The sequence below is a fragment of the Leuresthes tenuis genome, unplaced genomic scaffold, assembly GCF_036924035.1.
Source record: "Leuresthes tenuis unplaced genomic scaffold, fLeuTen1.0.hap1 SCAF_14, whole genome shotgun sequence".
Taxonomy (NCBI): Eukaryota; Metazoa; Chordata; class Actinopteri; order Atheriniformes; family Atherinopsidae; genus Leuresthes; species Leuresthes tenuis.
In genome coordinates this window covers 9487172-9502913 of record NW_027325368.1, presented here as the reverse complement: position 1 = coordinate 9502913, position 15742 = coordinate 9487172, and the positions used below count along the sequence as shown (strand labels likewise).

The following is a 15742-nucleotide window of genomic DNA, read 5'->3' as shown; positions in this document are numbered from 1 at the left end:
TGTTTGGTTTCATTATCAAAGTATAATCCTTGAATAATGTCATGTTTTGTATGGGATATAATCAAACAAACTCCATTTATTTCCTTTTATGTACACCATTTATTCTTACTGTGTAATCATTCACAACAGAAAGCAGAAGATATACACATTTACATAATTCATTGGATATCACTTCTATCACGATCATATATTATAATTTATGGATATTTACATATGTAACATTGTCTCTTGTCAGACTTGGCACATTACTCATTAGTTAGGGGATAAAGGGCAGCTGGCTGTGTGAGTATAAACATCTAATTTACATTCTGAATCTTTAACTGGGATCTGAGTATCTGTGCAGTCCAACACCCAAGAAACGATTGTCAGTGGCAGCCACAGCTTCCAGCCACCATGTCATTATACTGTTTCAACACCACGTTCTCATCATCATCAAAGTAGAGCAAATTGATGGAAAAGAGCTTGTCGGGCACACAACATGGTGTCTCAATGCCTTTGATGAGCTTCAGGGCATTGATGATGGACTGGACGGTGGCGTGGTTGGTTGGTCTCATGTTCTGACCCAGAGGGAAGGGGCAGGACCCCTTGCAGTGATAAGCATTGTAACCCCTGGGAGATACAATCCAGCCTGACCAGCCGATCTCTTCAAAGTCTACATACAGTGGCAGGCGCTGGCAGGGCTTAGACATGCCTTCTTCGTCACTATAGTCCAGGGAGCGAGCGGTGCGGGAAGGTGGGTCTGGCAGAGGAGCCTGAGGCATGAGGAAGGTGGCAGTTGCCTCTTGTGGATCTGGTGGAAGAAAATAGAGTTTCTGTATTAGCAGTTATAGTGTTTAAAGTGATAAGTAACATTTCTGTACACAAAGTGAAGGCAGGGAATAAGAGGTCCTTTTAAATGGTTTGAGGTGAGCTGTGACAAAAGTGGCTAAATGTCTGAAATGTTTGGAACATTTATCCATTCACCAACCAGATTTTGAACAAGTTTTCTTTAGAAATATGTTTAGAAATATCTTTGCAGAGTGTAAGAATTGTATATAACTGAGTAACAATGATAATATAATTCAGCAGTCATGACACAAATCTAACCTGTGCTCTCAAGTGTAGCAGAGTGGCGGCCATCATCCGTGAAGAGAACCAACATGGGTTGCTTGCTCTGATGGTGGTGGCGCCCTGAAGCAAAGCGGATCAGTTTGAGATCAATCAGGCTTCCTCCTAGTGTCCGGACCACCACCTGGAGCCCCAGGTTACTGCCTTCATCTAACATCCAGGACCGAACCTTCAGCAAATCCATCAGTCAGTTAAAACTGTTCTTAAAACTGTTCTGAAAGCAGTTAGTGTAGGGTTCTTAAAGAGTGAAACACTTACTGCTTGTGTGATTGTGAACACTTCCCAACCTGTAGAGTGGACTGGAATGAGTCGAGAAGATAACAGCTTCTTCTCCTGTGTGTTGTTGGTTTTGATGCTGTCCAGCAGCTGATAGACACTGACCTAAATGGCACAGAATGAATGTAGTCAGTGTTATAAAGGCAAAGAGTGCATATAATCTTAACAATTAACCAAAACGGTTTGCTCTAGTTTTCTTAGTTTACAAACCTGACAGAAGTGATGTCTGCTTAATGTGTGCGTCCCCTGAGGACGTAGCTTGAAAAGATGGAGCTCCGCTGTGAGAATCTTCTCGGTTCTTGCAACTGTAGACAAATTGAACCTGAACTCCACCTGCTCACTGTGCACTGCAATTGAAAATTACACCATTAGAGACCAGAACAGACACTAAGTATGATCCACTTTTCAAACGCATGCAGACACAAACCAGATCTTACATTTGTCAAAGAAACTGCGCACTGTATTCCCCTCCAGAAGATACGGGTCCTTGGTTACACCGTCCACATCAGCTACCGTGTTGTACAGATCAAGCATGTACTGAGGTGGCTGTTTGTGACCATGGATAGCAGGGGGGTCCTCCATCCCAAAAACTTCCAAAAGTCTTTTGATGGCTGCTGAGCGGACCTCCTCTGACTCATTTTCAGCGATAAAATGATTCTCCTGGTCGCTGACTGAAGGCCGTGCAGTTGCGATGCACAAATAAGTGGCCAAGCTGATCACAAACATCATCATCCCTGAAGTGTGAATAGGCTCCTGGTGCATCGGTGTCCTAGAACGCAGCTTGGTGTTGGAGTGACGGTTGAGTCCTGGAAGCTCGACTTTTTATATCAAATGCCCCTGTTTCCTCTCCAGTGCCCCCAAACCTTTGGTAAACAGCAGTAAAGATGCTATTTGGCCGCAAATGTAAATCACCAATCAGCGAATGTAAAGGGAGACTAATGGCGATGTTAAGAAGGTGTGACCCCGATTGGAGATTTTATTCAAGCCCATTGTCTCCATGTCTGGCAATAAATGTTCAAATAAACAAAAACTGGCCTTTCAAAAGCGGTGCTCTTATCAATCACAGCCTGCTGCTATGGAAAACATATTTAGATTTTCTTTATGAAATCGTAAAAGGCAAATAAAATGTCCTGTTTCCTGTGGAAAAAGTTTAAGCTTGATATCTTGAGAACAAGCACTCGCAGTGGGAGGTCAGTGGAGCCTAAATTAATCCATTCGTTCGGGGTAATGGGCACACTGTTATAGGTGGAAACCAATTACTTCGAGAAAGTCACGAGTGTCACTCGCTGCACTTCGTGTGATTTACATAGTTGTTTATCCAGTTGCAGCTGGATAATCGCTAAGTTTGGGGCTCTGTTTTTTTTAAGAGCTCCCAAAGCCCAGCTGAGCTAATCCACTTCCCTGGCAGAGTTCTTGTTAAAGTTACAGTCAGATCGGTCAGATTAATTTTCTTAAACTCAGAATATCCCACAACACAGTCTTAAACTGGGCGATTGTGATTTCAGATTACCACTGTGCTATTTATTAAAATCTCTGATGTTACCAATTGCTCGTCTAGATGGTGGACTTAGATGGAATTCATTACTTAAATTCGCGTATTTTCGAGGATTCTTGGAAGTCAGCAAGGTTACTTACAAGGAAACTCTACGCTATCTGTCTCCTTTGATCTTTACGCACGATTACGCACGAGCAAAATGACATACAGAGCCTGAAAAAGTCAGTCTCTTCCACTGTAATAAACGTTTAAGAGATCAAAGTTTTTTTTGACTCCATGACACCTTGCAGACAAGCCATAAAACGTTTCCCCTTAGATTAAACAGAAACCTATGACAGAAAAGTGTTGTTTCGCACGTCGATATCAAAATAAGGAGGTATTAACTACTTGCACGTGTGTTTTCTTAAAACAGCAATTATTTTCGTTTGATCTCCCCCTCAATTATTTCTTCAAAGCTTCGTTCAGACCATCTTAAAGCTGTAGAGATGTACTGATTTGTGGCGCAACTAAGTAAGTCCAAGTGTCATGTTTGATTTTTAACTGATACGTAAGAACTGACTGATTTTATGCTACTCTGGCGTCTTTGCTTTTTAAATAATTATTATATGCAACAAAAGGTTTATGTTTTTAACTCAAATGATGAGAGTAATATTCATACAGAAAAAGAAAAGGGGCCATACACGCACACAATTTGTTCTTCTTACACATTTTACATGCAGGCCATCTGGTAAACCTGTCATCGTGTTTCATATAACAACTACTGTAATTGTTGTATTAAATTTATTTACAAAATTATCATTTCTACATATATTACATATAATACAATAATTCTTTAAGGTAGCAAATTGTTGACAGTATTTTGTTCAGGGTAAACTATCTGTATCTTTGGGAGGGCCACCGGAGGTCGTTGGAGTTGTTTGCCACAAGGGGGCGCTGCTTTTAGTTCTGGCAGAGGCAGGAAGTGATGGAGAGGACGGTGCGAATCTGCCCATGCTGGTTGAGGAAGCTGTGGCTCTCATAACCTTGAGGAACGCATGAGCTGGACTGTCTTTCAGACCACAAGTGGCAGTTTTCCGGATCAGTTGAACTTCTTGAGTAGAGACATACACACAAAAGAATATAAAAAATCACGTTATCACCACAAGAGCCCACCTTTTAGGGCTGTGCATGTCCTAAAATAAATATTTTGGTTGGAAAATATACAATAAATATTTAATCTATCGAATTTTATGTCGCTAATTTTCATTCCATTTGCAGCAACAATTGTGGAAGTTCTTTTTGTTTAGTGCTATTAATCACTCTTCTGTGTAATTATGGATGTTTTACTCGTAATTTCAACTAGGATAACTTCTCTAAATGACAGCATGTTGCTGGTGAACAAGAAAATAAATATTTCACATTTATGCGATACAATATGCATGGCCCAATGTCTTATAAAACAAGTTATCCAAAGGAAACGTGCATGAATGGATTTAGTACTGGGTTAACTTAACTCTGTTAAGCATTTCTGCTTTTACAGACAATAAATTGCAATACAATGATGGCATAAGAAAACAATTGTTTTTGAATGTGGAAAATCCTCTGCTTTTCATGATATTTAGATAAACAGATAAGGCTCTGTCCATGCTGCAGTGTCAAACTAAGGCTGGCAATATAAAAAGGACATTTGGTACTGGCATTCAAATGAAGTCAACACCTTGAGCACAGAAGGTGTCAGAGCTCACAGGCAATTGTTACAAGTGGGGAGCAGAGGAGGTGTATCTGAAGATGTGTGTAGCAGCTGTGTTCGTACTTACCTGAGAAGGCATCGGTTTCCTGCAGTGCAACCTCCCAAACATCTGCCCACATCTATTTCCTGGAGAAAATTAGCAACACAGAGGGAGGGAAATCAGCTTTCAGCTGCTCACAAATATTGACTCAGTTGAGTTGGGGGGGTCAGCTTCTGTTTAGCATGTTAACAGCTGTGATTCAACAACTGCAGGGGCCATTTGTGTTTGCACTTAAACTGCACTTTTGGTGCTACGACACAGCAGATAACCTAGACTGAAGCAGAGGGATTTAGTTTTAATTTCCACGTAGTGATTTAATTGAAGGTTTATGTTAAGATTTAAAAAACGGAGGCTTTCTTTTGTAGTTTGGGGAAGTTGGTTTTGCCGTTAATTTTAAGGGCGTATTTAGAAATTAGAAATTATTTTTATTCAGTTTAAATCCCTCTTTGCTTCAGATATAGTGGAAAAGCTATTTTAATTTATGTTAAACATTGTCTTTTAGCAAAAAAGGAGCACATCTGGGAAATAGATATTTGTTAAGTAATGGAAAGAAAAAAAATGTCCTTACAAATGTTGAATAAAATTACATATATTAAGGAGAAGTTTCGACTTCCCGAGGCTTGTTTCCCCTATCTTATACTTCATAGAAGTATATGTTGTTGTACTAAAATCAGCATGTGCTTGTGTATGAACAAGAATGCAACACATCTTGAAGTTTTGCACATCCAGGATGTGCGGTGCCAGCCTTTGGAATAGTTTAATTGAGTGCCGTCTTCCACAAGTCTCTAATGAATAAAGGCACTTCATTAATGTCTGGCACCCAGCTAAAGCCCAATTTCCTCTGAGCTTCATGACAAAAGAGTGTGAATCACAAGAGTTGTGCATCACAAATTAATCAGTCTTCTAATGTTAAATGTCCAATGCTAATCGAATAAAAATTATCTCACCGAAAAAAGTCTGAAAATAAAACATGTGGAAGAACTGTTTGGAGAAATAGCTTCTTGATTACACTTACTTTGAGCCTCTCCTCTTTGACGCCCTCTGCATGTTGGACTATTTCATAGTAATACTCTATATATGAGACCCTGTAGCAGCTTTCCTTTAGCTCACAGGCTGTCACTGTCTGGATCAAATCCACTTTGTTGGGAGTTTCCACCCACGCTGAGTCAAACTTAGTGGGGACACAGGAGAATCCCTCTGCGAATGATGGAAAAAGGTAAAGACCAATAACTCAATTATAACCTGTGATCCAATTTGAAACAAAAATTTCAAACAGCCATGCTTAAAATACAGGACTCAAGTCACCCCGTGGACTAAACTAAGTTTAATGCTGTTTTAAGTTAGTGAAATATAAACACATGAGTGAGTACTAGAATGCACCCTAATGAATGTCAAATTTGATCTAAATGAAGTGGTTCAACATTCACAAAACTGTTTTCTCCCACATTTGAAAGCTCACTCCCCATAATAATAATGAAGTACCCTCCCTGTATAATGCAACAAATAGACACTCCTTAATGTGCATTAGGACAAAGATTTAATCAAAATATAAAGTTTTTTTTAAATCAGTGCTGGTCCAGGCCAAATATAGCTGAACATGCCGCCCCCCCAATAAATAGTTTTGCATTTGACTGGCTGACCCATGCTCACGTAGTCACCTCTACCCCATTTCTTATTTTAAAAATGACACACGAACACACACACATGCACACACCTGGGGATCCTTTGGACCGTGAACATCCTCCCACGTCTATGACTGTCTCATATGGTGTTTCAGAATAATAAGTCTTCAATGCTGGGACGCGGATGCACTGTGTCAGTTTTATCTCACAATGGCACTCCTCGATGACCTCCACCTCCCGGGGTCCCTCGAACAGAAGCATCCGGTCCACGCGCATCCCAGTCGGCTGGCACACCTGGTTCATCCCGCAGGAGGGCAGCTGGTTCAGCGGCTCCGCGATCTCTGTGGCAGCGGCTCCGCGCGTCCTCAGCTTTGGCAATCCAAGAGCAATTGGTTATTATTTTACTTTTAAGAAAGTTCAAAACGTGTTCTTGTGCGTTTAAGAACTATGGTTGAAATTATTTTTGATTGGAAGCGTTTATTTCACCGTTTATACAAAATAGAAAATAAACGTTTCTAATCTTTCAAAATAACATTTTTATATCAGTTCACTTTCACATCGTTTCATATATTAAACTGAAGTAGTTGTTTTTTATGATAATACAGTGTTCACTGTGGAAGCCTTGTGAAGTAATCACAAAGTCACAGCGCGCCCTTGTGGCTAATGTAGGAAACTGTAACATCTCTTCAATCTACCTTTTTGCTCCTGAGAAATTCCAGCATTGAGGAATGTTTTGAGTATTCCTGCTGGCTTGCTTCATGGGATGGTCTTATTGCCCCACAGTGCGACCTACACAGTCCCACATCTACACTGACTGGACTCCCAGAAATATCTGAGAAGGGAGAGACAAAAAAATAAAATAAAATCAATCGATAAGTCAAGCAAAAAATGTTTTAACTTTATTATTAAAGAAGGAATCCTTCTTGAACATGTGTTGCCTTACCTTGCCCAATGTACACAAAGTGGCTCTGCCTCCTGCAGCACACTCGCTGTGTGAACAGGTTTCTGTGGTCAACGTGTTTGCTCAACACTCCACACACTAGAAAACACCAGACAAGTATGCATCTGTGCCATCAGTGACTCACAGATCATTTGTGAATGAAGCAGTGATTAGAAGACATGCAACCCCAAACAGGTGGCGTGACTAATTTTCCCATAAAAAAAATCACTCTTGATCAGTTCATGACTTGCCCTGAAACTTTCAATGTTTGGTTGAATGGAAAGTGAATTAACTCTGCTTTGAAGTTTAGAGAATGAATGGGTATCTTAGCATCACTGCATTCTAATACATATATTTACCAATTTGCGTTAGCTTATATATACTAGCAGAGATTTATGACACTCCAACAAATACACGTCACAGCTTCAGTAGAACAAAATAAGTGATCAGTACTTACAGGTCAGGATGAGTATACACAGAAAGATGGGGAAATGTTGGGGTATATCCATGACTTTTGTCTGAATCTGCTCCTCAGCGTCAGATCCTGAGTACCCCTCTGCTCACTGATGCCTCAGATATTTATATAGGATCAAGCTTCCCAAATGTCACCCAAAAGCAAGGGCTCAAACTGGTGTGGAGTAAAAAAAAAAGGGAGAGTTAATCAAATTTCCATGTTGAATTCTTTACTGGCAGGGGCCACTTCAAAGTAAATCTCCCTAGCGGCTCTGAATCTGCAGCAAAGGGAATCGGTGGCTCAAATGTGTTGAGCGGACCCGTGTTCACACTAATGAAGAGCTTAAGTAGGCTTGAGTCATTAAAGTGTCGCTCTCACAAAGGCATTAATCATCTTTTATCTCAGGGGGGTGGTATTTAGCACCTCTGACTTAAAACAAAACCTGGTCCAAACACATAAACAGGATCAGCATGGGGGCTCCGAGCCTCCCCTCCAGCACCTTTGTGTTTATTCAACATGACACCAAATGGCCAGACCCCCTCAGACCTGCTCTTCAAATCTCTGCTCTCTTTTTCTCTTCACAGAAAGAAAAGATTAAGTACCAGAGTAAAATGTTGGATATTACTCAGGTTTCCCAGCATGTCATTCATATCGTTTGATGTTACATTTACCAAGAGTAATAATAAAGTTTAATAGTAAAAAAAATAAATAAATCAAGAATCCAACTTATATTCTCACACTCATAGTATGATCTGAGAAGATAATGTTCATCAGTCATGTTCTCTTTTCAGACATTGTGGTCTAAAAAGTATTTTTTTAACAGAAGGAAAAACTTGTGGCAGCATTGTAATCCAAGCATGTTTCATGTCTAATTAGGTTGCCCTACTTTGATGTGCTGATGTGATCTCCTCATTTTCACCAGGATCAATGGATCATCGTTCAGAGACCCATCAGACACCTTGATTAAAGTGACATCCGACACCCTACAGCAATTTTACAACAAATGTTATAGTCTCCAATGATTCTGGTAAAAACCCGCAGTTAATCATAATAACTGCTAAATCCAATTGTGATCAAATCAGAGAAAATGGAGATGGTATGGGAAATTCCTAAATTTACTCTGACTTTTAGGTAATTGCAGGCAATATAAACCGAAAACATTCAATGTTTAGTCCATGTCTATCAATCTATCAATATGCCCTCAATTTTGATTAGAAGGCCTGCCAGACTTTCAGTTTTTCATGCTGCAAATCTTTCTCAAAACACCGAGAAGACATTCTGACATTGAGGATGCTGTGTGATTAATCGTCTCGGGTGCTAGTTTGTCCCAGTTTGTTTTATTACTGGTGCATTTTTTACTCTCAAAATTCTCCACATATACTCTGTTGGGGACACACGGGGACTGCAGGCAGGGAAGTTGAGGACACTGTTCCACACGTCTTTTCCACACGAGGTTTGTTCAGTTGTGACTTTGCAGAGCTGAACCATACTGCCATTAACATAGATTCTCCTGGAAAACGTTTTTGAACCAGCCATACTTGTCAAGCCTTTTTTAACTGTACAGATTAGATTTTTTTGCAGTCTGTCTGAGCATAAAATAGTCTCACCTTGGAGTGAACTTCCTGGGACAGCCATTCCTGGGAAGACTGGCAACAATCTTATTTTTTTTCTCCTTGTGAACAACCTTTCTCACTGGAATTATTATGAAATTATTTGGAAATGGGCTTCTGACCCTTCCTAGGTGGACGAGCAGCAACAATTGCAACAAGTTGCGACATGAGCAACTTCTCTGAGATCGTTGCTGATGTCTGCTTTTCTTGACAATGTGTAAACACACTTTAATTCTCCAGACCACGAAAATACAAAAAACTTCTGCTTTTTCAGAGGTGATCACACTTCCTGATGATCAGTTAATCAAATGTGTTTGATTAGCAGCACCTGGCTGCTACTTACACTGTTAACGTCTATTTAAACAAAAAGGCCACACTTTTTAAGGGTGTGTTTTTTCTGTATTTTGGCTTAGTTTTTGTTAGATAGACTCATCATGCTTTGTTGATCACCTGAGGTTTGATTTATGTAATTGTGATGATGATCAGATAAGTCTTTATTTTGTCCTGATATGGAAAACATTAGATTGTAAACTGTAAACACAGTATTCCTTCCATAATCCCAAAACTGTTGCAACAGTAGAGTGAGAAATCTTTTAAAATAGTTTTTTTAAGAATATTGTTTTCAAACATTTGAATGATTTTCTCACTCGTTTAAAGAAAAACTGAGGATCTGCTGTTCATCTTTGCTCCTCAAAGACTCATCTGATGGATATTGCTTTTGTGACAAATCATGTTTACACAGACTGTTGATATGAATTACTTGCTTTTACCTAATTGTCCCAACTTTTTTTGGAATGTTTACCTAATTTGAATAACAAAAGGTGATTTATATTAACTAATTAAATAGAGTTGATGACAAAAAAAGTTTGCTCTGTCTGCAGTGAAATAAAAGTCAGTTATTATTATTATTACAAGGTTATTGACACTCAAATTTAAATGCATCCTTAGGATTAGATACCATAGTGATGAGACACATTCTATGACGAGGTGCAGTAATTTCTTCTCTTAGATCATTGCTGATGTCTCCTACTAAATTTAAAGGTTTCGAGCTTTCACAGCAGATCACCTTTGCCTACTTATTATAAAAATGTATGTAAATGTAACAATCTATTTTGTTTTTCCATTTTGAGGAAAAAATGCCACATGGAAAAAACTATAGAACAACTGCTATGGACCTTATAGTGGGATTGTTTTGCTAGCTGCTGTTTTCAAGGTCAAGAAAGTGTCTTTATTGTTGTGTATTTCATCCACTTTTTAAATTAATTTGAATTTTAGCTAAGACATGAATCTGAACCACAATGCATTTTTTTCCCTTAATGAGAGTGGACCTACTGACTACGGGTTTGTTCAAACAACTTTGTGCATATTTTACATTGATATCTCTGTGGGGAGCATATAATATTTAACACTGTACAACTAATCTTTAATCATAGATTCTTGTGCATGGGTGAATAATGTACCATGAATTTCCTAGCAGTGGTACTGTTAACAGTCTTTGAAAATGGCCTGTGAAAAGATTCTGTTGTCTCTGTTCTGCGATGCACGTGCTGAGACTTTCATTAAGACCTGCTTTATAATGACTCATCTGTGACTTGAACAAGCCGCTTATACATTATGGCTGTTAGACAATCCCTGTGTCCAGTCCGGGTATCAGAGGTTGGCGAGACTGATGGGGAACAGTGTGAGTGTGTTTGTATGGCCTGTCTGGTGTCATGGTCAGTGTCTGGGTCACTGTGCCATTGTGTTACCCAGTTACAAGGCGGCACTTAGCCCCCCACCTGATCACTTCATTTAGCTTTTGGCAGACCTAAAGTGAGGAGAGAATAACATTTTTCTTTTGGCCATTTGCATTTCCGCATAGACTTAGTCAGCAATCATGTTTAATTTATAACATAGAAATGCAGCCCATGTTTACCTTCATCAGAGGTTTAAATCACAGGAGACTTTATATCCTTACTCCAACTTGCTGACTACAAACTATAATAAATGTAGCATGCACAGCATTGTAAAGATAATCCCTTCAATGTCTTGTTCAAGGACCTGCATCAGGTGGTATGTTTATGTCTGGGGGTTAAAGAAGCCTCTAAGGCTTGTCTTTTGTCTGTCTGCATGGGAGGAGTCCAACACTCTGGGATTACAGGGCATTATGTAGTAGTTCTGGATTACACACCATGGGACATCTCTGCTGCACACAGAGAGAGCAACAGTACAACAGCAGCATCTGGATAAGCAGCTGATGATTCAAGAAACATCGTTGAGGAGGATTTTTTTCTGATGCATGCAAATAGTTTTATATTGTAGTTTTAGATGAAAATTCTTCTTGTTGGAAGTTTGCCAAACCTTCAATTTTCTAAAAACCTGCAAGAGGACAGAAGAACAAAGTGACTGTTGGTGGTGCTGACTAGAAACTATGTATTTAAACAACAGAAAGAATACCATCAGCACAGAGAAGTGCAAGAGGAACATAAAAGGGAAAACATGTAAGGACAGATACACCACATTATTTGAATTATGCAGTTTTATTGCGTGAGCACACCATGATTAAACCCTGTCTAATTCAGAAAAGTAATCATTCCAAATAATTGGCATTATAAGACATCCAAGAGCATAATACTAACATGATTTCTTTTTCCATGTCAGGGGCTCACTCAAAGACAAATCCCAACATGGAAGAAATGGTCATCCTGACGCTCCAAAAGGAGAACACAAAGGTGGACACAAACAAGAAGGCGACAGAAGTTGAGGAGGCGATACAGCACACAGCTATCGGGAAGGCCTTGCATGATCTGACCCATTCAGAGAGGGTGATGAATGATTTGATATGTGGACGGCGAGTGGGGTTTTATGAGCTGAGAGGGGAGATTGGCTCTGGCAACTTCTCCCACGTTAGATTGGGAATACATGACCTGACCAAAGGTGAGATTTTGGATGCTTTGCCTTTTGTAAGCTCCTCATATTCACTGCTTTGGTGATCAGGTAGGACATATGAAGAAAGGTTTTAAATGTTACTTATGCTGATGCTAATGTTGCTTCATTAGTATCAGTGTTATACATTACTTTAAAGGAGGAGTTAAGTGCATTTTATTGACATAAAAGAGTGATGACAAATTGCACTGAAAAGATCAGATCCTTTTCACTTCTCAAAGGTATAACATTAGAGGCACCACTGCAAACACTGCCAATGAAAACAGATTGAGATAACTTGCTAAAGCTGAATATATTAGAATATGTTAAACAATTTATATGAGACGTAAGCCTTCATATTAAATCACATTTTCTGTTTAAGTATAATGAAAACAAATTAAGATGCATAATACAAATATACCAAATGAGGCCTTGACGATGTAGTATGGCTACATGCAATTTTGCTAATTTGTTAAACAGGTGTTCCACTTTATATGCATTCAAGTTTTGATTGTCAAATATATTTTTGCAAATTTTATTTTACAGCATAAAACATATTGCTATTCTATTTCTCTCTGTGGCTTGTGCTGAAGATTTTTTTTGCCTGATGTTTTTTTTGCCCAGTTCATTGTAAAATGTCAGCTTTAAAATGAATGTACTCACATCAGCTCATGGGACACAACTCAGTCTGTCTGGACAATTCCAGGTGTCAGAAGACATGGCTAATCTCATCAGACAGCCACATACTAATCCTTTATATTTTCAGCCTTCTCAGCTTTTGTGTAGCTTGGCAGTGATGCTAATACACAGACCTTCAGTGGTATGAATACAGGTCTAGATAAACACATACAAGAAGGCCAAAACAAACATTACATGATAACAAAAGGAAGATTTATTAATAGGAAAGGTTCAACTCCAAGTTAACTCCACTGCCTTTCTCTGTCTTCACCCAATAGAAAGAGTGGCAGTAAAAGTCCTGGATAAAGAGCGTCTGGACAAATGCTCACAAGCCCTTTTTACCTCTGAAATCACTTGCATGGAGAGGCTTGCTCACCCCAATATAGTGCGCTTGTATGAAGTGGTGGAAACATACAAGCGGCTCTACCTGATGATGGAGTATGCAAGCGGAGGGGAGCTTTTTTCCCATATCAGCACCAGGGGACGCCTGTCGGATCTGGAGAGCAAACTTGTGTTTTCACAGGTCCTGTCTGCAGTCAAGCATATGGTGAGTGAAAACCAGATTTAGGGTTGATAATGTCAGAATTATTTAGATGAAAAAAATCACAAAGAATAAAACCCTGAGCAAAGACAACTAGAGTTTGTAAAACCTTTAATTTTTTTATTGTATAAGAAGAATCCTTTCATATTTACAAATGTTGTGGATGCTCCTCCTTACAGTCCCCCATGTTGAAACACCATGTTTCTACATTAACCCATAAGAGACAAGCCAAACTCTCGAAAGGAGGTTTTTCATGTTTTCCGCAGCCACCGTAGTTTTCTCACGCCTGCTTGGGGGTAAGATTGAGGCAGGAGGCTATCACTTCAATGCAATCTGCATCTAAGCCACTCGATGTCACTATTCCACACTCTCTGAACCAACCAAGACTAACCAAAAAATATGTAAGAGGTACATTTGTCCACTTGTCTAATATGGTGCAGTGTCACAATTCATGTTTGTAAGTTATAAGACAAGAAAGTATCTCCACGTTGCTGTTTTTGTCTGGCAGCTTTCACATGATTCGAGAACTGAGAGAACTGAGAACCCCACACTGAGAACTGCAGTGTATGAATAAAAAAATGTGTGGGCTGTAACTGTAGATTTTTGTAACTGTATAACTAGCTACCTATATATTTTTAAACATGTAAACCTACCATGCACAAAAATTATAATCCTAACTCTATACTTTCAAAGTACATGATAGAAAAGATAGGAATTACAAGCTCAAGGTAACTAACAAGTAGCAATAACTTTGAAAAAAGTTGTTCAAGGTGAGCTTCACACCAGTATTCTCAAACCAGAGTCTTACAATAATAAACACAGAGTCTTACATTGGATTAGTACCTTCACCCATCCCCTTCTTTCTCTTTTTGATAATTTGTTACCAAGTGAATACAAGCAAGATGTAGGAACACTTATGGAGATATATGATGTCAATCAAAACCTCAGCCTTAAGTGAGTTGTAAACAGATTAACGAAAACATAGTAATTCTACAAATATTTGAGCAATTTTTGTGACACTGTAGAACATTGTGCTGTGGACCAATGTAGCTACTTCACTTCTGTCATGAGATCAGATTGGCTAAACCTTTATTAGATTAATATGTTCATTTTAGAGCTTTTGAATGAAGGATGAAATGACTTGTGACTTATATTTACAATTCTCATACTTACAATAACACGTCTTTGTTTTCTCCTTTTCCAGCATGATAATAATATTATCCACAGGGACCTGAAGGCTGAGAATGTGTTCTATACCAACACATACTGCATTAAAGTGGGGGACTTTGGTTTTAGCACGTCTTGCTGCTCCACTGATATACTTCACACATTCTGTGGCTCTCCACCTTACGCAGCCCCAGAACTCTTTAAAGATAAAGGATACATTGGACAGTATGTAGATATTTGGGCATTGGGTATTTTGTTGTACTTTATGGTGACTGGCACTATGCCATTCAAAGCTACAACCACAAGCAGGCTGAAGTGTTGTATCCTGCAGGGCTCATATGCCATCCCTACCTATGTTTCCCTATCTTGCCAGGATACTATTAAGGGCCTCCTCAGGCCAGTTCCGGTGGACCGCCTCAGTATAGCAAAGGTTATGGCTAGCAACTGGATGAAGGGCATTGAATACCCTCAGGCATACACACCTTATAGAACTACTCCCTCCCACCTTGTCGATTCCAACTATGCACTCACTACAGATGAACTGAACATGAAGGCAAGCCTGGAGGATCTTGGCATCACAAAGGCTCATCTTCTCAACAACAGCCATGACTTGAGAAGCCCCATCACTGGGACCTATCGAATTTTGCTCCATCGAATCCAGAAGAGGAGAACTGTGGAGGCTGTGGGTTTCAGTCAGGCATACACAAGAGAATCCCGGAACAGACTCAGACGGAGAGCAGGCTCAGATGGCATGCTGCTCAAGCGCCACTCTGTGGTCTGTAACATTATGTAGGCTAACTTCTCACAAGAATCATCCAAAGATTTGAAAAGTATTTGTTCCTCATTTCTAACAGATGAATGACAGAATCTCTGTGCATACAGTATAATGTGGGTTTTATATCACCTTTAGGATGCACTTCATACCTGCATTCTATTGTTTAATTCATACACAAACAGAAGTATAGAAACCAAACCTGTGACTCCAGTGGGAGGGGTATTTTTTACAATGTTGTCCTCCTTTCTCACGGGGCTTCTGTGTATGCAGGTGTACACAGTGGCAAACTCCATGAACGTACTTGGCACTTCTTTGGCCACAGAAATAACATCCTAATTTTTTGCAATGTAAGCTGTAAAAAAACAACAAAACGTAACAGAAATTTCTTGAGAGCAACCAGTGAC

The 15742-nt window shown here is 39.4% G+C and overlaps 3 protein-coding genes across 3 annotated transcripts; 1 reads left to right on the top strand and 2 right to left on the bottom strand.

Annotated features, from left to right (window-relative positions):
- Nucleotides 1–365: 365 nt before the first annotated feature.
- On the bottom strand, nt 366–2115 carry admp (anti-dorsalizing morphogenic protein). Its single transcript, XM_072364463.1, has 5 exons — nt 1821–2115; nt 1594–1730; nt 1366–1488; nt 1087–1276; nt 366–790 (listed from the first exon to the last, which is right to left on the bottom strand). The coding sequence occupies exons 1-5, from the start codon at nt 2113–2115 to the stop codon at nt 366–368; spliced, it is 1170 nt and encodes a 389-aa protein (XP_072220564.1).
- A 1567-nt stretch (nt 2116–3682) lies between these two features.
- pnhd (pinhead) lies at nt 3683–9298 on the bottom strand. The gene is made up of 7 exons (XM_072364188.1): nt 9271–9298; nt 7213–7308; nt 6965–7101; nt 6362–6638; nt 5663–5844; nt 4675–4733; nt 3683–3968 (listed from the first exon to the last, which is right to left on the bottom strand). Exons 1-7 carry the CDS (start codon nt 9296–9298, stop codon nt 3818–3820), a joined length of 930 nt encoding a protein of 309 aa, XP_072220289.1. The 3' UTR covers nt 3683–3817.
- A 2583-nt stretch (nt 9299–11881) lies between these two features.
- Nucleotides 11882–15374, top strand: LOC140268364 (serine/threonine-protein kinase NIM1-like). The gene is made up of 3 exons (XM_072363179.1): nt 11882–12189; nt 13134–13402; nt 14601–15374. Exons 1-3 carry the CDS (start codon nt 11892–11894, stop codon nt 15354–15356), a joined length of 1323 nt encoding a protein of 440 aa, XP_072219280.1. The 5' UTR covers nt 11882–11891; the 3' UTR covers nt 15357–15374.
- Nucleotides 15375–15742: the final 368 nt, after the last annotated feature.